The 22,379-nt window shown below is 41.4% G+C and overlaps 2 protein-coding genes across 2 annotated transcripts in view; one reads left to right on the top strand and one right to left on the bottom strand.

The window, feature by feature from the left end:
• The window catches only part of tyw1 (tRNA-yW synthesizing protein 1 homolog (S. cerevisiae)), a 34,969-nt gene extending 15,187 nt beyond the window's left edge, over positions 1–19,782 (bottom strand). The window contains exons 1-14 of the mRNA XM_017437162.3: positions 19,617–19,782; positions 19,319–19,446; positions 18,051–18,182; positions 17,650–17,751; positions 16,538–16,732; positions 16,176–16,454; positions 15,413–15,535; positions 10,388–10,517; positions 9,419–9,471; positions 9,217–9,335; positions 6,412–6,521; positions 4,745–4,922; positions 3,935–4,070; positions 377–487 (exon numbers count right to left, since the gene is read on the bottom strand). Coding sequence (XP_017292651.1) covers positions 377–487; positions 3,935–4,070; positions 4,745–4,922; positions 6,412–6,521; positions 9,217–9,335; positions 9,419–9,471; positions 10,388–10,517; positions 15,413–15,535; positions 16,176–16,454; positions 16,538–16,732; positions 17,650–17,751; positions 18,051–18,182; positions 19,319–19,446; positions 19,617–19,680 — 1,860 coding nt within the window. The 5' untranslated portion in view covers positions 19,681–19,782. The remainder of the gene's footprint in view (positions 1–376; positions 488–3,934; positions 4,071–4,744; positions 4,923–6,411; positions 6,522–9,216; positions 9,336–9,418; positions 9,472–10,387; positions 10,518–15,412; positions 15,536–16,175; positions 16,455–16,537; positions 16,733–17,649; positions 17,752–18,050; positions 18,183–19,318; positions 19,447–19,616) is intronic.
• Positions 19,783–21,303: 1,521 nt separating this feature from the next.
• sbds (SBDS ribosome maturation factor) overlaps positions 21,304–22,379 on the top strand; it is a 3,359-nt gene continuing 2,283 nt past the window's right edge. Inside the window, exons 1-3 of the mRNA XM_017437141.3 lie at positions 21,304–21,545; positions 21,717–21,846; positions 21,933–22,133. Of these exons, the coding sequence (XP_017292630.1) occupies positions 21,418–21,545; positions 21,717–21,846; positions 21,933–22,133 (459 nt within the window). The 5' untranslated portion in view covers positions 21,304–21,417. The remainder of the gene's footprint in view (positions 21,546–21,716; positions 21,847–21,932; positions 22,134–22,379) is intronic.

Here is a 22,379-nt window from a genome sequence, read left to right as displayed (position 1 = left end):
ACCTTTTCTGTTCAAATTGCCAACCCGCCACAGTGGGTTGATCAAATTCACTAACACACTTCAAATATTTACCCGCATTTGGCCGGTGGCGGGTGCTAATTTCCACCCCTGTCTGAATCTAGTTTTTCAGACTGAAGCGAGAGAGTAACGGCTGAAACAGCTGTGCAGCAGACGCAGCTCGCCTCTTACTGCGCCAGGTGTCCTCTCACCTGCCAGCCAACGCAGCCTGACTTTTACAAACTGGATCATGTTTAAGCTGAATGAGCTCGACCCTGAGGTGACTCGTCTACCCGGTCCTCCTGAAACGACTGCTCTGCTGCAGGTGAATGAGAAGCAGAAAACAAAAGGAGGTTTTCCAGCCGTTGGGGAATCCTACCTTGACTTCGATGAAGTCGGGCTGTCCTAAAGCTATCAGCTCCGAGTAGGCCTGCATCTCCTCCACATTCCAGGCCTTCACCAGCGTCAGTCTGTACACCGTCCTCTGTCTCTGAGCGGAGACAGAAACAGACGATTTCAAGCTCAAAACATCCGAGAACACTTTATTACAATTTACTAATTATTTAAACTTTAGATTTAATTTTAAATACCACAAAGATAAACCTCATCCAGACACTGAGTGGGAATGTTTTTCAAAAGCATTTTTTAGGCGACCGTTCCTGTTTTCATCAAGCTTAAGAGACAAAACAAACAAACTCTTGGTGCTTACACTGAAAACACAGAAAGAAGCTGCGGACTTCATTTTTCTGAAGTGCAACCATCATTTAAAGAATAAACTGCACGGTATAAAAGCATTATTATAAATTCAGATGAATTTCTGCACAGATCTGGATGGAGATCAAGGATAAGATAAGATCCTTTTCTCCAGACTAAGAAATATGTAAAAAAAAGCCTATTTTTTACAATCCAGTTGCCCACTTTAAATATTTTTTTGTTTTAAAGCAGCTTAAAGCAGATTATTGACAACAAAGCAGAGAAGAAGACAAACAAGAAAAGACCAATATTAAATATCAGAAGCGGTGAAGTGTTAAACCAACACTAATGTTGCTCACGTCTTTCCCACCAGCTCCCATAAATGACAACAGCAGAGAAGATTGAACCCTTTACTGCATTTCCTCCCCATTTCCAACTTGCTCTGGGAGGTTATCTGTGACATTAGGGCCTTTCAGCTCAGTAGGAAGGGGGATAATTGGCCAGCGGCAGCAGGGAGGTGAGGTATTTCAAGCTGCATCTATTCCAAATCTGGCACTGAGCTACGACTCTGACAATTCCCAAAGCTGTGGCAGGAAGACCAGGTGGAGAAGAGGAGGAAGAGGAGGAGAGCTGTCAAACACGGAGCAGAGGGACAAGTGTTCAGGGAAGACAGAGATGGAGGGCACCATCCGATAAGAGCTGAGATAAAAATGATTATTTCTGGAAGCTGCACAAAGACAAACCCTGCTGGAGCACATGCATCTTAAAGTGCAATCACTGCGCCGCAGTCTGAGACAGTCCTGCCGAGGAACGCAAAACACAACTGCAGAAAAGACTGAATTTACTGAAAAAGCTACAACTGAAAGAAGCAGAACACCAGCTAAAAGCCACACAAATAAAACACTAACCTAAAGTAGCAAAAAGCTAAAGGAAGCAACAATGGTGACTAAAGCTAACTCAAAGATAAAGAGGAAAAATGTAGTTAAAAGCAACGAAAAGTTAGCTAAATATAAGAACAGCATCTGAAAATACAAATATGTGGGGGTCTGACTTACTAGATGGAAGTTATTCTTTTGTTTTATGTGTGATTCCCAAAGAGAAAGTCTTATAAATACAAAATCAAATATTTTATCGTTGTAAAAACTTTCCTGCCATTAGAGCTTGAAGAACCCGTTCCATCCTTTCACTTGTCTGGAACCAATAACTTGTTCTGTTCTGTGATCCCCTCAGAAGGTTAAAGAGGTTTCATGCACAAAGGTGTGAAACGTGCTCATAAATGTGTGTTTTATAAAACAGAAACACTGAAAAAATAGATAATCAGAACCATTAATATACTGAAGTGGTTAAAATTATATTTATCGCCTGTTAAGTTTGTATTTATGCTGCTTATAGCCTATTCAAACATTTCTGTAACATTATATACTGTGTTTGCATACAATAATCACATTATTAATTGAACAGCTCTTTGTGGATGTGTGCAGTTATTTTGGAGCCTGCTGGTGAAAATAAATCGAGCTTTTTAACGCCGAGGCTCTTGATTTATTAAAACAAATGTTATTCCTTTTATTCTGCAGAGTCCCTGCAGTTCCCTCCTGTGGATATTTTCCTGTTCTGGTAAAGCAGGAATGGTGATCTGGGTGTAATTAAAGTGCAATGATCCCTTGTGATTAGCCTCGAACCCTGCCCACATCTCAAGCTGCGTAATGAATTTGTTCATTTCTCACTAAAACATTAAACACGTAGAGGCCAGCTCATTGCACAGCTGCGTTAGTGTTTCCTCAATTAACCCGTCCTCTTTTTCCAGAGCTGATTGGCTGGAAGGGCTTTGAAATGAACAAGCTCCGCCCACTGGTGAGGAAGGCTATAGGTTGGTGGCTTGTTGGCCCCGCCCTCACTCCGTGTCGTTTTCATTACCTGTTATTTCTTTGAACTGTTAGTTGGGTTTGTCCTGGTTCTGGTTCTTAGACGCTCAGCTGCTTGGCTGGTTTGAAGCTTTCTCTGGTTTGTCTGCAAACCTCATCTGGACGTGTCCTTCATTCATTGACTCGATTCTTTCTGATGATGAAGAAACCTAAAAACGCCGTTTGATCGATGTTTTTGTTTCTGCTGCTGCAGGGGTGCAAGGCTTCCGTCTTAAGGAACTGATGGAGCGGTAAAGGTTACAAAGAAACGGCTAAAAGCTTCTTTCCTCAATGTGCTTTCTGTCATTTTTGGCAGCTTCTTGACGTCAGAACAGAGAATGTTGGAGAGGACTTTGTCAAAACTTAAGCAGCATCAGCAGCTCTGAATTACACTCAATAAATAATTCAAAGAAACATCTGAATAGGAAGGAGAAATCTGAGCGGAACAGAGCTGAGCACAAAGGAGCCAACTGTTTTTAACTTCGTATTGATCCGTGTATTTAAGAAGAAAGTTGAGCAGCAGAATAACACGAATATTTAGAGGAGAAACTGAGTGACCGGCTCAAAAAAATGAATAAACCTGCAACACAACAACTCTGAATCCTTTAGAGGACATAAAAATTCAATAAATGCAGAGCCTGAGTACAAACAACACAAAAAACATTCAGAAAATCATCTTTTTCTCTCAGCTGTTCCCTTTTCAGGTGTCTCCACAGACTGTCCTCCATGTCCTCTCTAACTGCATCCATATGTCTCCTCTTTGTCTCTAACATCCTTCTGTCCAAACCATCTCAGTCTGGATATCTTCTAAATATTAATTAGGAACATGAGACATTTTTACAAGATACTATATAAAAAATAAATAAAACGGCACCATTATCAGCGGTGCTGAAATTAAAATCAACCTTGTTTACCTAAACAAACCATAAAATCAGACGGCAACTAATTGACACACTTTGAGTCGCCTCGTGCTGAAAAGTGCTATATAAATAAATGTACCTACCTACCTACCTACCTAATTATTACTGCTATAAGGATTTTTAAGCACTTTATTCTGCATTTTATTGCTTTTGAAACTTTGAAACGAAACTAAGATTTGTGAGAGGGGGGTGATTATTGGGACTCGTTAACAAACAAAAAACAGTTCGATTCATAAATGAGTTGCCTCAAATTTGTGAGTTTTGTGTTGTTTGTTGTTGCTTTTGATTCAACTTATTGTGTCTGTATCCCAGTGTGCTTTGCAATAATAAAACTCTAAAGTACACTCCGCTCTTGAGTAACGAGCAGAAAACAGGTTAAAGCGACACACGGCTCAATCCAACACTAAATCATCCGGAGTTTACCTTCTCCCCCAGAGCTCGGAGGCTGTCGAGGAACCGAGGCCAGAAGTCCTTGAAAAGTGGTCGGTCGATCTTCTTCAGACTGTCTTTAGTGCTGGCGTCCACGCTGACGTACAGCTGAGTGACCGGCGCCAGGCTCCTGGAAACCAGAGATAAAGACGTAAGTAAGAGGAGAAGGTGGCGTGACTGCTGAAGAGCTGAAAACCTACATCAGACCAGAACGGGACAATGTTCCCCGCCGAAACTTCCTCAGACTGTTAATGCTTCACAGGTGGGGGAACAGCCTTTTTAAGATGTGTAAAATTCAAACGCACCCATTAGCTTTAGCATCTGATGTTTACCATGTTCCACTGTAAATAAAATCAATGCATTCAGTTTTAGTTTACAGTTTACCCGTTCCTGTCATGAGGCGCGGAGAAGGAGGCGAACCCTGAGTGCAGACTCATTTGCAAAACTGAACATTTATTTTAAAATAACAAAACAAAAACCAAAACAGCAAGGCAAGAGACAAGGGACGGAGGACGTGGAGCAAACCGAGAACAATGAACCAGCAGCGTAGTGGAGGAAGTGGCCGGGTTTTAAAACTGAGGATGATTATGGGAAGTGGGCACAGGTGAGTGGTTACAGTTGTTGACAGGTGGAGATGGGCCCAAAAGAAACCAGAAACAAAACACTAAATACAAAAAGAAACAAACCAAACGACCAAAACAAAACCTGACGGTTCCAACTCAAAGGTAAATTAAAACCTCAGCGCACCTCAGGTTTATAAAAACTAAAACAGAATGAGACAACAGCAACAGGACGTGCGTGGACCTGATTTCCTCTGGGAACTGAGCGTTGGTGACGAGGAAACTGGAGATGCGGCGCCGGTGGAGGAGGCGGACGAAGGCGTTGATTTCAGGATACATGATTGGCTCTCCCACCAAGGACAGGGCGCAGTGTCTGACAGCCAACCCCTCCTCGAACCGATCAGGTTTTACTCCGGGGACACCTGGAGGGACAGAGGTCAGCAGCTGAGTCAATAAACTGAACTTAATCAAAGTCTTTTTATAGAAAGCTGACAAACTTTATCAACTCTGAGCGGTAAGAAATATTCTTCCTCAGCTGCAAACAACAACTGATAACTTTCATTCCAGACCATCAGACTCAGAGCTGTTAAATGGGCCTAAAGGTGTTCAAAGACATGATCTGAGCTGAAAAATATACTTTAAAATAAAGAATTAACACTTTTCAAGCCAAACTTTTAACTCAAATCATTTTACATCAAAGCCATTTTGGTCAAACCTTGAAACTAACTTTATCCCAAAGATCAGGGAATGTCCTGAGCTCTCAGTCTCACAGTAAATGTTCTGAATGACTCTCAGCTACTACCACACCATATTTTAGCTCAGTCTCTGTAATATTGACTAAAAAATAGCCATTTTTGTGTTACCATCTTGAATTAGATTGACTCGAAGAGTTAATCAGTTGGAGATGTTCATCCGATGATTATTAACATCTGTCCAGTGGTTCACGAGATATTTTGCTAACAGAGAGACAATCAAACACACGGTCGCCCAGTGTTCAAGGCGAGGCGATAATAAAAACTGAAAATATTACGTTTTTTCAGAGTAAGAAGCCTAAAATCAATTGTTTCACAAAACTAATTTTCTGTGAAACTGTAACATGCAAACAATAAAACAACAAATTTTAATTTAATCTGGTAAACTGAGCTGAAATTTAAAGATTAGTCCACAAAATCCAGTTAAACCAGCCTTTTTATCTCACCACAACCATCTGAACCTTTAAAAACTTGACTCTTTACATTTTCACATCCTTTAATTAGAAAAACTGTTTTAACTTGAAGACATAACGCCTCAGGTTTTCAGAAAATAAACTTTTTAACTGAGCTGTGACATTTTGCTCCGGGACAGCTTTCTGATACGTTTAAATCCACGTGGAATACAATTAACTCTGCAAGTAGGTCATATTTGGGTTGATAAACGGGTAAGAAATGAACTGCCAGGTTCTGGCACCCAGTCTCTGAACGTCTCGCAGTCAGGGTGTGCTGGGAGGATGTTTCTGACTGACAAACACCGGCAGCTGCCAGGGAAGAAGGTCCTCGCTGCCAGCAGGAGCCAAAACGGAGCCAAATTTTTAAAAAGTTACAGTTTAGCTTCTTCTTTCTGAGTGAAAATGCAGAATATGTTTATATATTTTGAGAACTCGGCGCAAGTCAAGAGGAGGAATATAAACTGGAAGTGTGATTTATGAGCTACACCAGCAGGGGTGTGACGAAACAGCAGCATTTTAATCTCCACTCCGCTTCATTAAATTCAAGGTTACAGGAGGTCCTGAGCTGCGAGAAGGCAAAGTGTGTGTGACAGAAAGTGGTGGCATACTGTGTTCGTGTCTTTTCTACACAAAAGAAACAAGCTTTTGTGACGGCTCCTTAGCAACAAACCACTACCAAGATGAACTGCGTGCATAAAACCACCAACCTCTAAACTGTCGAATCATGTTCTGATGCTTCTCCAAGGAATCCTGCAGGATTTTCTCTGCAGGGTCCATTTTCCAGCGCCATTCTGTGCCCACTGGGTTGGTGTGGTGTCTGTTGGTGGGGCAGAAAATGGCCGATGTTTAGGACAAACAGAAAGGCAAAACGCACAAAGCTCCAAACACGACTACAAAATATCTACACAATCCAAAGCTTTTACCCAACCTAAAGAAATGATCTTTAGTTTGTCTGAACGTTCGGTTCTTCCTTCCATTTATTTTCTGCTGCTTGTTTCTAGTCGATCACAGAGACAGCAGGTCCTGCAGGGAAACCCAGACCTCCTCCTAGGTCTAGGTCTGTCCTAGGATCTCCTCAGATTGGGACCTGCCTGGAAATCGTAATCCGGTGCTCGAACCTCATTAGCTGACTCCTTTCGACGAGGAGGAGCAGCGGCTGCTCACCTAATCTGTAAGGCTGAGCTCATTTTAGCCGCTTCTGTCCAGGACCTCACTCTTTTGGTCATGATTCATGCCTCAGACTGGAGCTACGTCTTATGTGTTGTTTGTATAAATATTACCTGTTGGAATATTTACTGCACTATGGAGTTAGGGCTCAGACAGAGCCAATGCAAAACAATGAAGTATGATTTTTAAAGTATCTGTCAGCAAAAACAAACATCACACACAACTCTGAGTGTTTAAAATATGTGGTGTTAGCTGACACGTATGCTGGCCTGTGGTATAAATCTGATTAATTAAGATTAATACCAGGCATTTATACTAGAATCTGTTAAATGACCTAAAATGAACCTTCATCTAAAAGGCTGAATAAAACAAAAGATGTTTATTCTCTCACAGAAAGTATTATTCCTATAGACACACTGTTCCAAATCTGGGAGTGAATAACACCTAACTGTCCAAGCATTAGCCTGTTTCCAATAATCAGACCTGAAAAATACCATATTTGAGTCCATCACAAGTCTGTGTACGGATCAGCGCCACAAATACTGATAATGTCCTTAAAAATCCATTTCCCCCTGTTGTGACAGAAAGCCGAACGTAGCGGCAGCAGCGATGCATCTGTGCCTTGAAATCGCTTAATTTCTGTCATCCTGCATCACAGCCTTCAGGGAGACGAGCGTATCCGTGGCGACAAGGAAGCGTTTCACCGCAGCACGCACTGACGGCGACCTTTGAGTCTCAACAGAGTCGCCTCTTTAAATTAAACTTGAGGGGACTAAAATCTCCCTCCAGTGTCGCAGTGAATCAGCGGCCAGTCGTTTCTGCATGACGTTAGTCTTCTGTGAGTAAATGATTCGCTCTGACTCACCGACAGCGAGTCTAAATTTACAAAGAAAACAAGACTTTTCAAAGAAAGCATGCAGGCAATAATCAAACGAAAAATAAAACAAGAAGCTGCTTAACTTGTGTCTAAAGAAGAACCAAACAGCTCAGAATAAAGACGACCTGATCAGTAAACTAAATAATTTCTGTGCTTGGAAGCATCTGGATGGTCCTCAGAGGCCTTCATAGTTTTGATAAATTTTAATTTAAACAAGTTTCACTTTAACTGAATACAGTCTACTTTGATTCTAAGGTTATAAAATAAGAGACAAATCCTAAATCCTTCAACATGGTTTTCATATTTCTGTGGACAAACGTGCCGGTTCTGGTTGTCAGCTACACAACAGGTGGAGATAATGTACTAATATGTCTGTTCGTTCAAAAGAATATAAATCTGATTAATTTCCAGGCATTTAATGCAGTTTCTGTGCTTTGGATTGTCTAAATGTGAATTTCCTCACACCTTTGTTGTTTTTCTTATTCTACCTGTGGTCATACTTCACATCATTAAAACAGAAAAGCACTGGAGTGGCTACGGACGGCTGTCGGCAAGATTTGAGGGCGCCATCTTGCTAAGTGCTATCACTGTTTACATGTGGAAGAAACACATTGTTAAAGCTTTGTCTGTGCTGAATGATGTGCCATCAGTCCAAAAACACAAAATGAAGCTCCCTTTACCTAAATAAACATATATGATGCATAATGTGAAAAAACTGATGTAATCATTATAAGCAGACCTAATGAAATAAGTACTCTGCTACCAGCGTCTGTAATTAAATGAACCTAAACTAATAATTTAAACTTATATAATGTGGTCTTTTCCCTCATAATTCTAGAAATACTTATATATAATAAGAACTTCAGTATTTAAACATGAAAAAACTGAGTTTCTGTTCAGCCTACACACCAACTCTTTATTATTTAACACATCAAATAAGTAAAACAGGTTGGTAAACAAATGGCTAAAAGTAAAGAAAATATGCCACTAAATACTGAAGTCCTATCCTCAGTTAGGTGGGACCTGCTTTACAGGAATTACAGCAGAATAGTCTTGAGACAGAGATGAACTCTGGTTTAATAAAACAGTATTAGTTTAGAAAACGGGATAAATTTAAGACCATGTTCTTTACAGTTCAGGTATATATTTTTATAACAACTAATAGAAAAACAGCAGCTTTCTTGGCTGAATTTAGTTTTTTTCCCCTCAGATGTTTATGGTCTGCTGCCATGATGATAAAAACTAAGGATGCCACGTAGCACCTAGCAAAATGGCGGCAAGGACGCTTGCCTGGTTAGCATAAACTGTGGTTATTTCAGTGTTTGAGATCTTCTTTGTGAGGTTGAATCTGTGGCGCCACCTTCGTCAGGAGGACGGTGAACCACAGGCTGCTAATTATTAATGGAATCATTACAAACCGAATTAATAAAAAGGTAAAAACACGTAACAAACATCTGTCCGAGCTCACCTCCAGCAGAAGACACACTTGTTAGCGCAGGCCAGGCTGGGGGTCGTCTCCATGCACCGGTGGGACTCAATCCCATAGAAAGTGTGTTTGTAACAACCTCCTCTTCCTCTTAACATAGACTGATCCAAAAAGACAGAGATTTCATCGAGATGCATGCATCAAACCGACCAACATTTCTGAAAATACGACGGGTTTTTACCACCTTAGTCCATCGACAGAGCTTCACTCCTGAGTGACTTCCAATTAGTTTATATCCTGCACAAACAGATAAGGTTTGAAGAATAAAACCTTCTTTTATAAAACCGTAACATAAACATGGACGGCAGGAAATTACATCTTCAGCAGCGGCACATCACATATATCTCAAATGTCTTCCTGCCAGGTTAAAAATAGGTTTTAATAAATAAAGAGAAGAAGAAACCGTAAGAAGTATTGTCTCAAGTGTAAATTAGATTTATAATAACGATTATACGAGACACTCCAGCTGACTGCAGGGATAAATAATATGTTTGTTAGACTCACTGCTGACCCTGAGATGTGCTCTGCTAGTCTTAGTGATAAACAATCTATAAAGGAACAGAAATATTATTTTCCTGGGCAGACGCACAATCTCCTACAAGAGAGACGATTCATGACTGAGACGTTCTTTCAAAGGGATAAAACTGACTTTAAATGTCTCATTTTTAGGATCTTGATAGAAAGGGGGTGACTACTGTCCACCCCAGCTAAACTTTAACATCTGAATAACTCATTTTGTGCTTTTTATTCAATCATTTATCTCTCCACGAATGAAAAGCTCCGGAGTCAGGAGCTTTGCTGACGGCAGCAATCTGCTCAAACGTTGTTGGCCGCGGTGCAAGAGCTTCAGCTTCAGCACACGCCAGAAAGAGCCTTTCCAGGAAAACCGTGCCAAGATCCTTCATTCTTCTCTTAAAAAACAAAACCAACCACCTGCCAGGATGGACTGCGGCCAGCGCAGCACAAGAAGCGGGTCACGGTTTGGTCAAACGGAGCGAAGTCCTGCTAAGAGAGGCCTATTTATAGTGTGTTGTGTAAGCTGACGGTGGGGGGCGACAGTAATGAGCGTACTACTACACCGAGTGTCTGTCCTCCTCACCCTCCAGCTAACTCTTTAGATTTCATCCTTAATTTAAGGCCATTTTCTCGTCACCTTGCTTTGTCAGAGCTTCTCTCAGGGCAGGAGTGATCATCTCTCTTCTTTCCTCTTCATCCTCCATCTTCTTCACGCCGTTGAGTTTGGACAGCCTCACCACCTGATCTTCTTCGTCCTTGTCCTTGCTCTGAGACACAAAACTTTCAGTCGGTTACAAAACAGACGCACAAAAGCTCCAGTTGCTGTGTAATAAGTTGATTAGTGCCGCGCTGATCCGAAGTAAAACACGATGATTCAGCATGATTCAGATCCTTCAACATACGGAGATTTAACACAAAACAGAAAAGCAATGATTTCATGTTAATTATATTATTTCTTTAACACGTCGCTCACAAACAGGCTTTGTTTTAAAATTACAAAACATAAAACATGATCCAAAATTAACCAAAAATACACAGAAATGAAAATTAGAGCAAAATAAAAACATAAAACGCCAGAAGCACACACTCTTTCAGCATCCCAGCAGTGATTTCATTTTATTGAGCTTATATTGGTACAAAAACATAACAAATACTTCCTGATTTAATCCCAGAATCACACCGGTGCATTGCTCCTTTTGCTGCGCGTCCATCGACAAACTGTTTAAAGAAAGTTTTAAATCTCCCGCCTCCTGCAAACCAGAGGGACGCCGACTTTATTAAAATAAATATTAAATAAATAAACACTTCAGGTTTTCTTCCCTTGATGCTTTATGTTCAATAATTCTACCGTGTTTAAATGTAATCAGTCATTTCATGATTAATAAAAGGTCACGTGGGCGGGGCTTAAAGCCTCCCAGAGATAATGGTTGTTGAAGTTTACTTTAATGTTTAAATAAATTTTAATAATTTCTCAACTCAGCATCAATTAAGTTTTACAAGATCTTCTAATATTTCCTTCCAAATGTCTAAATGACTGAAGAAACACTCCAGTAGAGTTTAAAAATATACTTTTGTCTGATGCCAAAGTTGTAATCACTTCCTGTCGCTTTAATAAATCAGCAACATGTTTTATTTCGTTCTTGATTATCTTAGGAAAAGTGAGGAATTAGTTCTTTAAAGTTCAGTAGAAATGCTGGAAGTACAACGTGATAAATGCTGGAATTTAAAGCCCTGTTTTAGTTTTTGTTGCTAAAGCTGCTGAATTAACCCCTCCTCTGAGGCGGGGATTATGTGTACAGACAGAATCAATTAATGATAGAAAAGTTGTCGGGGGGCTAAAAACACGTCACCTTTTCAGACGGGCATGATTGTAGGAATAACCGAGACAACTTCACCCAATTACTGAGCTGCTCCAGGGGGACTTCCACGCCGTCGTGTCAGCTTCTTCTGTGCTGGCACGACGGCAAACATCGACAAATGTTCATTTTACAGAACGTTCCTGCGGAGCTGAACCCGTTCACCGACTCATCCCTGCTTTCATGGGTCTGAACGCTCAGCTCGTTAAATCAGAACAAACATATCCACCGAAAACTTATCAGACCTTTAAGAGTTAACAAAAAAAAAAAGAGTTTGAAGTCATTAATCTCCATCCAGGCTGAGGTTTTATTTTAAATTAAATAAAACGTTTGTAGATCTTCTGAAAAGCCTGAATTAAAATCTGAAGTTAGGTTATATCAGAGAGTTTCACTCAAACCTTGTAGGTTATTTGATGACCCATCTCATACGATGACTCTCAGCTACCACTCCAAACTTCAGATGAACGTCTTTGTTGGCTAACGGGGGGTTAGCTGTGGCAGCCATCTTGAACCTAAGTTCCTCAGCTGTGGAGGTACAACCAATGATTTATGGGTTTCCACTGGTTCAGGAGATATTTTGCTAACAAACAAACAAATGATGGGCAATAATTAAACTTTGAATAAAGTTATTTTATGTCTTTGATCTAATTTACAGACTTTAAAGCCTCTTTGATTTTTACCTCAGAAGTTGGTTTATTTTATTTTTTTAAGTTTTTTTTTGCAGATTAATTTCTGCTGCTTTAAACTGTATTTCCTGCAGTTTTCTGTACTGTTTGACACCTTGGATGGGATGAAAAACTTTCTGATGTCGTGAAGTTACACAACAGACCTCCGAGTCACGGTGGAATCTCGTCTCTGTGGGGGTTACGGTGAAAAACTGAGCTGGTCGGGGTTAATAATCCGTTTCACACCGTCTCCTTGTTCGATATCACTGCAAGAATCAATTAGTTCCTGCCGTTTGGAACGACACAAATAAATCCACAGCGAACGGTTTATATAAGTTAATGTTTGGAGGTGTGCTCTGCGTGGAGCCGCAGTTTAACTCCAGCTTCCAGCTCAGGAGAAAACATCCAAATCAAGTCTGGTTCTGTGATGTTCTGCTGATTATGGACCTGAAGGAGCTCTGTAACAGACGCTCGTCCCCTTCTCGTGTTTTCATTACTGTCTGCTGCCAAACAGGAGAGACGATGATGCTTTTACCTGTGTGTGTGTGTGTGTGTGTGTGTGTTTTATCTGTACCGGTCATAAACAACTGAACAAACCTTAATGAAACTTCCAGAAAGTAATCACTGGATGCACATTGAGAACTGATTAACTTTTGGAGTCAATTCCATTCAAGATGGCCTCCACAGCTAAACGACCTCAGAGAAACACTTCAACGGCTGCGACTCAGCCAGTTTTACAGACACTGAGCTGAAAGAAGTTGTGTTAGCAGCTGAGAGATCGACTGAAGTCTTGCAGTGTTGTGAGAGATTCTTCTTCACATTGTTTTCCAGCTGGAGCCAAACGGTCAACAGAAGATGATCTCAGCCCAGGGGTCTCCAATCCTGGTCCTCAGGGCCACCATCCTGCAGGTTTTCCTTGTTTCTCTGCTCCAATACACCTGATTCAGAGGTTAAATCACCTCTTCATGTTCTGCAGAAGCCTGTTAATCACCCATTGATTCAGATCAGGTGTGTTGGAGCAGAGGAACAAGGAAAACCTGCAGGATGGTGGCCCTGAGGACCAGGATTGGAGATCCCTGTCTTAGCTTCAAACTGCTGCATGAAAGCTGGCGGGTGATATGCATTCCTTGGAGAAAAACTAAGGCTTTAATTCTTCTCATGGTTTGGTGTTTAGGTGCAGCTGTTATCTCCTTCCCATCGACACCGGATCCACAAGAAGATGATTTTACTTTAAAACACACGAGAGCATGAATTAGAAGCAGCACCAACATCATGTTTCCTCAGTTCCTTCAAGTTTAACCCTTTTAAATGATCATGCATATGGTGTTTATCTGCTTGTTTGCTGGTTTTTATCTGCTTGTTTGCAGGTTTTTATCTGGTGTAAAACACTTTGAGTCACACTCCGCTGAACGAACAGAGCTTTATAAACAAAGTTGGATTTGATTTCAAAAGCGGCGTGCAGAAACGCTGCTCTGAACCCAAATTAAAGAACGCTCAGAGAAGGACTCATCCCCAGATCTGGAGTTTCTTCTTCTCAAAGCAGGTGAGATCAGTTATCACATTTAAAGGTTAATGAGGAACTTTATTAAACCCAGAAAGGATTAAAATTATCTTTTTTTACTTATGATGAAACAAAAGATCCCAGATTTTTTTTTTTACTTTGAGATTCACAATCAGTTTTCATAAACGCAGGTTGAGTTTAGTTACACGACGGCTGAGAAAATAAAATTAAAAATGAAATAAGGAGGCGGATGTTTGCAGGTTGATCCGAGTTTCTGCCGTCACCTCGTGGTCAAACCGGGTCAAACCGGGTCAAACCGAGCCCGGTTTCCCTCCAGTTGCTTTCAAACACCAACAACAGCCGTCAGGTTGTAAAATTAAAGTTCTTCCACTGAAACGGGGAGACAATGAACAACAAACAGACGGAGTTTCATGCAGCTCCGCTGATTATCTGTCGTCTTCCTGCAAATGTTTAACGTTCAAACTAATTAGGCCCGGCACTGAAAGCTCCGGGTGACCAAATTATGCAAACTTACACTAATTTCTCATCACAGACGGAGGAAACTGTCATCTTTGCATCTGTTTGATGACAGAAATTCAGCTAAACATCACAGAGAACAGAAGATGAGGAAAAAACGATGTAAGAAAACCAAAAACCTTTCAGATCATGAAATGAATCACTGATTATTTCTGCTGAAGTTCCTTCTGTCATGAGCTGCAGGTTTGTCCCTTCACAGCTGCCGTACAGAGCTCTTTGGTTGACCAATCACTGGTAAACGTTTGTTTGTTTTTACAGTTTCTTACAAATTAAAATCTAATTTTTTTCCTGCAAACTTTACACTCAAGAAGCAAAACAGCAGCCCAGATTTGCACGACGTCAGCATCACTCTTTTCAACCTGATTACTGACTTTTAATTATTAAATAGACCGATGCGTCTCGATTTAATCCTAAAACTACCTCAGCACTCGGCTGATCTGCAGCTGCACTGAGCGAATCAGTGAACCTTCCCGTTCGTGGCAGAAATCATCCCAAAAAGATAAATATGATGATGAAAATAAATAAATGATTTGAATCTGGGACACATTGACTACCATCAGACACAAAGGCTTTCTAACAGATTATAAACTAAAGGAAATGTAGGAATATATTAATGACTCATTCCACTTCACGGCTGCGTCACTGATGTGTAACAAGCTGAGACTAAAACAGCAGGTTTTCCAGCCCAGACTGAAGTTTCTGTCACGGGATTATTAATGCCACGCTCAGATTTTCATTCTGAGTCACACTGACAGTTATTTGAAAGCAGAGAAAATGAATTATTTCTCTCATGTTTTCCTGCTTTCCTTGAGTCACTCATTCCTCACAAATCTGTGAAGTGGGCGTCCTGGATATTACGCATGCCTCCACTTCCTGTCCGCCGGGGTCTGATGTCTACCAACCCATCTGCCATTTTTCCTTCTTTACTCAGAAAGCTTCGATCGGATGAAGCTTCCAGGTGTTAACGTGGAAACACATAACTCTGACATCTGTCGTATTTAGAGATAAAAACAAACATTTCTGCTCAGTTTAGGCGCTCCGGTGGCTTTAAAGCTCAGCAGTTTACAGATAAAATAGATTTAATGGTGGAAACGCAGCCTGACCTTTGCCTTCTTCACGCTGCTCATGATGTTGCCCAGATCCTCCACATCGACCACTGAACCGGACCTCTTCTCGTCCAGGAAGCCCGACTCATCGTCATCGCTGCTCGAGTCAATTAAATCCACCTGAAGACAGAAGAAAAACCACAGAATCTGGTTTACAAACGATTCAACTTAAAGAAAACTGAAGATGTAAACGAGAGAGGAGAGTGAGGCCGACACGCGGTGTTATCTGATGAAAACAAAGCTTCATGAATGTTGGGAGAGTTTCGAAGAAACGGTCAGGATTCGTCATGACGGCGCCCTCGGATCCTCCGACTCAGCTAAAGATGGCTCTGAGCTGCCTGCTGCTATGACAACGGCTACGAAAACCGTGAAAAATTAACATAAAAACACCAAAACGTTGTTGAGTTAGGGTCTGATTAAAAGCGTTTCAGGTGGTTTGACTCATCGTTTCCTGAAACAACGGATTCTTTGAAGCCGATTTATAAATCGGCAGCCTGAGATGTTTATAGTTCTGATCTGAATTTACCTGAACGCAACATCAGACGATTAGAAAATCACTTTAAGAAGATTTATTCACGGAGGCGGAGCTATGATGTTTCTGCCCACAATAATATTTCAGAAAACGTTGAATGGATTTTAAAGAAACTCTCAGAAAGTAATGATTTGTCTACAACTGGTCTACTTTTGGTGTCAATCTAATTTAAGATGGCCGCCACAGCTAATCACCATTAACAAACAGCTATAACTCAGTCAGGTTTACCTCAGAGCTGTTATCGTGTGATGAAGCCTTCTCCTCTTCATCCGGTCGGTGTTTCTTCTTGTTCTTACAGGATCCTCCCTTCTTACAGTTCCCGCTGCAGCTCTTCTTCTCTCCTTTCGCCAGAGCCTGAAGGCGGCTCAGGAACCTCAGCTTCCAGGCCTGGAAGTCTGCCTGGACGCTGCCGTTCCGACTTTTCACCACGTCGGAGTCGCCCTCCGTCCTGCTCATGATCCGCGTGGCGCTCAGCATCCACAGCCACTTGTCGATGTTTTTACCCACCTGCAGTGTAAAGAGCAGACTGAATAAACACGCAGAGAGGATTTTGTTCATATTATTGCTCTAATGTTGGAAGCACGTCTGACCGTGTTATAGTGACCGACGTAGACGGAGTTTCCGAGGCCGAACACGGCATATCTGAGGCCTTGGAGGAAGGTCTTTCCGTATCTGAAGTCGGTGGATGCTTCTTCCAGCCACTTGCAGAACCACTCGGCGTTCTCTGTGGGCTGCCCGTCAGTGTAGGTGGCCACGAGGAAGACGCAGACTGACTTACTGACACACTGAGGGAAGACGGAAACAGGACACAGACGAGGCGGTGAAACAAAAAGAGACTAAATGTGGTTTATAAATGCAGACGTTACAAACAAAAATCAGCATCTCACCTTCAGATGAGACAGTTTTCTAACACATAAAAACAATCACATGCATGAGCACAAATCAGACTTTCTTCAGCTGCTCACAGAAACACAAACAACACGATGCATTCAGGTGCTGCAGGAATGATGCATTCAGGTGCTGCTGGAATGATGTTTTTAGGTGCTGCAGGAACGATGCATTCAGGTGCTGGATTGTAACCAGATTTTGCATGTGCACATCAAGCAAATCTTCATCCACAGAAAACTGAATATTAGATCAAGTTGTTTAAAATCTTGTCTCATTATTCGACACCGAAGCCACAGAGCTGCTCTTCCTACTACTCTTCATCATCTCTTCTTCATCTCTGCATGAAGGCAGCCTGGATTCAAACTAGGAGACAGTTTTCTTATGTTAGACAAAAGTTAGGATCCAAACTGTCCAAAGCTCGGAGCATCTGCTGCCTTAGTTCATCTCTCCTGCAGATGAAATCAGAGCTTTGCTGATTAAATCGGAGCTCTGTTCTGTGCTGAGCGCCCGCCAACCAGCTTCCTGTTCGTTTCTGAACGCACCGAACAGCGTCTGAGCCCGGGGAGTGAAAACAATCCAGCTGTCTGCAGCTGGAATAAAATCTGTTCTCTGAAAAAGGAAAGGCTGGTGTGCAATACGCTCAGATTTTATGTTTATTTGTTAACTGGTTTTAGTCGGACTCGAATGCTAAATAAACAGATTTCTTGGAGTAAAAAGCAGCAGAATTTATCCAACTGATTATCGACTTTATTCAATGTTGGAAGAGATTTCCTTTTCTAACATTTAATTAAAAGCTGGAGTGGATTTTTCCCACCTCGTCTGCGAGTCGATCATCTGGATCGTAGTCTTTCATGTCGATCACCTCAGCAGGTGTTCCTAACGCCTGGACCTCCTCGGACAGCTCTTTAGCAAAACCCTAAAAGGAGAAGAAAGAAGTAAAAGCTGCGAAAGAACTGAACGGTTTGTTTCTGTAAAGTAACAGATTACAGATTAAAAAACAGAACTAGAACTGCTTCTACTTCAGTAAAACTTGAGGTGGTAGAATTAAAACAATAAAACAGCCTTACTGGTTTAATTTTAGAGTTATACTAAACTAAACTTGTTGTTTTTGTTTGTTTTAAGCTGCTTAGTCTATGACACTAAGCAGGGTAAAGATATAATCCATGTTTAACGTCATTAGCCTGTGAAAATGCTTCTGATAAATTACATCGGTACCTTTGCGGTTCCAGTTTGTGAGCCAAAGAAAATTTTCACTCCCGACACGTGAACCTCTGGATCTTTGGCAGAGCGGCTGACGTTCTTCGCAGCTTTAGAGTCCCGTGGAGCAGCAGCTTCCGTGGAGTTTGTCTACGAACATGACAAGGCAGAAAGTTTGAACAGGAAAACGCACAACGCTCCTTTAAATTCTTCTTCTTCTTCTGATTTCAGCGTCTCCACAGCAGCTCATATCCCAGCATCACTCCATCCATGAACCGTCTCCGAGGTCATCCTCTTCTCCTCCTCTGTCCAATCTGTCCACTGTCCCTCCTCTGCACATGTCCACACCATCTCAGCCTCTCTAACTTTGTCTCCAAACCTGGAATGTCCCTTTGATGGACTCATTTCTAACACCTCCAGCTCTGCCTTCTGTCTTTTTGTTTGACCCACAGTCTCCAAACTATCATGTAAACCAGGGGTGTCAGACTCCAGGCCTCGAGGCTCCGCTGTCCTGGAGGTTTTAGGTTTTTCTGCTCAGATGTTTTAAAGCAGGAAAACGTCTAAAACATGCAGGAGATCGACCCCCGAGGAGCGGAGTTTGTCACATGATGTAAACCTTCCCTTTCACTCCGACAGCTCGCCTCCATCCATCCAGTTTCTTTACCCGCTCGGGGAGCTGGTGCCTGTCTCCAGCCATCACTGTACGAGAGACGGGGGACACCCTGGACAGGTTGCAAGTCCATCACAGGGACACTTAGAGACAAACAACCCTTCACACCTAGAGTAGGGACACCTTTAGAGTTACCAGTGAAGCTAACATTGATGTTTTTGGTCTGTGGCAGGAAACCGGAGAACCCGGAGTAAACCCACGTGAACAGGGAGAACATGTAAACTCCACTCAGACAGGTCCCAGGTCTCGCCTCCATCCACTCCATAAAATCAGGTCATTAACTATCCCCAAATTTAAAATCTTAAGAGGCTTTAACATGTCTATTTTTTAACCCAGACACACGATCTTGGAGTCACTGAAAGCTATTCTGAAGTTGTCTCAACTGAAATCATTTAACATAATCCTCTTTTGAAAAACGAGTTAGTGCACCTACGTGTTACACCTCTCCCTGTCTGCTCCCTACTCTCACTACAGACGGTGGGGACTCACCTGTCAACCTGTCCATTAAAACAATAAGGCTGATCCCTGTTGTCCTTTAAAACACTCAAGAACCAGCAGCCACATTGGGAAAGGTTTTACAGAAATAATAATATAAATACATTGACCAAAGACTCACTCTCTTTAGCGCCACCTTCAGTAGGAACCAGGTCCCAAAAACAAGTGCAGCAGCAGAATAAACGAACATCCTGTTGGTCCAAATCCAAACCAGATATTTCCCCCCGGATCTCTGGACATCCTGCCGGTCTGCAGGGAGAAAACACATCCATCTGAGTCCTTTTTATGACCACAAATATGTCGAAGAAACTCACAATTCCGCTAAAATACAGCTGAGGCTAAATTAGCACAACAACAGTTTCAGGCTAAAGACGGAAAGTTAGTTTTCTGTTCAGTTAAACGCTTCGATTAAAAGTTACCTTCAGCGTCCGAAGGAGACCCGAATCCCGAAACAAGACAAACCGTTAAAAGTAAAATTAACATCTCCGCAAACGTTGAAACTATTTACAAAAAAAATTCGCTCGGTTCTCATAAGCTCGTGCGGCAGTGAGCAGCCATATTGTTTTCGGCCGAGGAGCATGCTGGGAAGTGGAGTCTTCTTAGAGCGGCTAATTTTCGGCTAACTGACGGAGCAAATTTCTTTAGCAAAATTAAACAACGGAAGACCCAAATATTCTGATCATATTATGACCACCGGCCTTAAATAAATATAAATATATAAATAAAATTATAATATATCGATGACTGTGAAAGTGAACGTCAATGTACGTGCTTTTATTTTGGAAGTTGGGAGCGGAAGTATGAATTTTACACATTTTCACAATCTTACTATTATATTATGTTAATTAAATCAGACATAAATGCACAATGTTTGAAAGAAATACAGCGTTCTATAATTCAGAGTTTCTAAATATTTAAAAGTTCGTGTATTTGTTTTAAATATAGGGTGATGCACTGCCCCCAGGTGGTCATATTAAGTTACTACGCATTTAACCAAATATTTCAGCCCTCTGAAATAATCGGTTCCCGATCTAAAACATGGGACAAAAATAATTTACCAAAAAGTCCTTAACTGTGTTTATTCCTCTCATCATGGACAACAAGTCCTGTGAATTTGGAGACGTTTGTTCTTTTTTTTTGCAAAAGTTACCAGGGGGGAACCAAATATTTCAGCCGTCTGAAATAATCGGTTCCCCCTCTAAAACACAGGACAAAAATAATTTACCCACAACTCCTTAACTGTGTTTATTCCTCTGTATTATGATAATATTAGCACTTTTTTTTAATGAGAAATATTTGCCCCTCTAAACAATTCTGTTAATAGATAAGTCATTATTTCCGGAGACGCAGGGGGAACCGTATCTGATGGGGGAACGGGGCTCGACGTAACAGCAGCAACTCGAGCACATTACTGCCCCCTATATGTCAAGAGGACAAATAACACCTTTTCTGTTCAAATTGCCAACCCGCCACAGTGGCGTGTGTTGATCAAATTCACTAACACACTTCAAATATTTACCCGCATTTGGCCGGTGGCGGGTGCTAATTTACACCCCTGTATTATTAGTATTAATTTTATTATTACCACAGAAAGATTGTATTGTAATTAATCAGTGCTGAACCTTGGTGTGTTTGCTGACATCCTGTGGACAAGAAGAAAACTGCAGGAATGAAGTTATAAAAGTATAACTTTACAGAAAAAATACATTTTATCCAAACACTTTCCACAGTTTAACACCAAAAACGTTTTTACGGGTCGTGGTTTTACTTCTGATAAAAAAATATTCACCATTTCTGCTTTTTTTTTTTAAACATTTTTTTGTAGAAATTAAATTGAACAAAGTTTACTGGAGTTTTTCGCCCTCTAGTGGCTTCATAGAAGAACTGCAGGTCGTCATTATAAAACTTCCTGTGTGGACTTTCAAAACAAACGTTCTTATTTTGAACGTTAGCTCAAAAAGTATCTGCCTAAATTTGATAAATTATGTTTTGTCAACATACATACACTAACCAACCAATTAAATTTTGTCAGTGATTTTTATTTTTTATCTTTTTAAGTGTTAAAATCGATCCGTCGGAGCAAAGCGGAACTGTTGTTTAGAGGTTCACGTTTCTCATCGGACACGGACTCGCAGTCTCCGACGGCGCAGATAGTGACAGCTTAGTTTTAGTTATTAATCGCGATTTGGACACGTTTTTTGTGTCATATTAAACACAAACATGTCTATTTTCACTCCAACGAACCAGATCCGACTGACGAACGTGGCGGTGGTTCGGATGAAAAAGGCAGGAAAACGGTTTGAAATCGCTTGTTACAAAAACAAAGTCATGAGTTGGAGATCAGGAGCGTGAGTCCCATAAAACATTATTATTATGGCTTTAAAATACATTCTTTGTTTCTGGTAAATCCGCTGATCTGCCTGGTTATAAGTTTGTGTTGTTATCTGTTGTCCTTCGGGCGGAGGAAGTGTAAAAACTAACGTTTGTTTGTTGTTTTGTTTGTTGTTGTTTACTTTCAGAGAAAAAGACCTTGATGAGGTTCTGCAGACACATTCTGTTTTTGTCAACGTGTCCAAAGGTCAGACAGCAAAGAAGGACGATTTGGTTAAAGCTTTTGGGACAGATGATCAGACAGAAATCTGCAAACAGGTTGAAAACTGATCAGTCGACATGTTGGGAAAGAAAACGGAGAAACTCACCGTTTTTGACCCCGTATTTTTGTTTTTGTGCTGCAGATTTTGTCCAAAGGAGAACTCCAAGTGTCGGACAAGGAGCGTCAGAGTCAGCTGGAGACGATGTTCAGGGACATCGCAACGATTGTGGCAGAGAAATGTGTTAACCCCGACACCAAGAGGCCGTACACGGTCAGCCTGATCGAGCGCGCCATGAAGGACATCCACTACTCCGTCAAGACCAACAAGAGCACCAAGCAGCAGGTCCGCACACACGTCAGCTCTGATCACACACACACACATACACCGTCAGCTCTGATCTCACACACACACCATCAGCTCCTCTGATCACACACACCGTCAGCTCTGATCACACACACATCGTCAGCTCTGATCACACACACACACCATCAGCTCCTCTGATCACACACACATCGTCAGCTCTGATCACACACACACCGTCAGCTCTGATCACACACACATCGTCAGCTCTGATCACACACACACACC

Source organism: Kryptolebias marmoratus, linkage group LG2 (assembly GCF_001649575.2).
Source record: "Kryptolebias marmoratus isolate JLee-2015 linkage group LG2, ASM164957v2, whole genome shotgun sequence".
Lineage (NCBI taxonomy): Eukaryota > Metazoa > Chordata > Actinopteri > Cyprinodontiformes > Rivulidae > Kryptolebias > Kryptolebias marmoratus.
The sequence above is the reverse complement of the archived record's forward strand: the minus strand, read 5'-3'. Positions and strand labels throughout refer to the sequence as shown.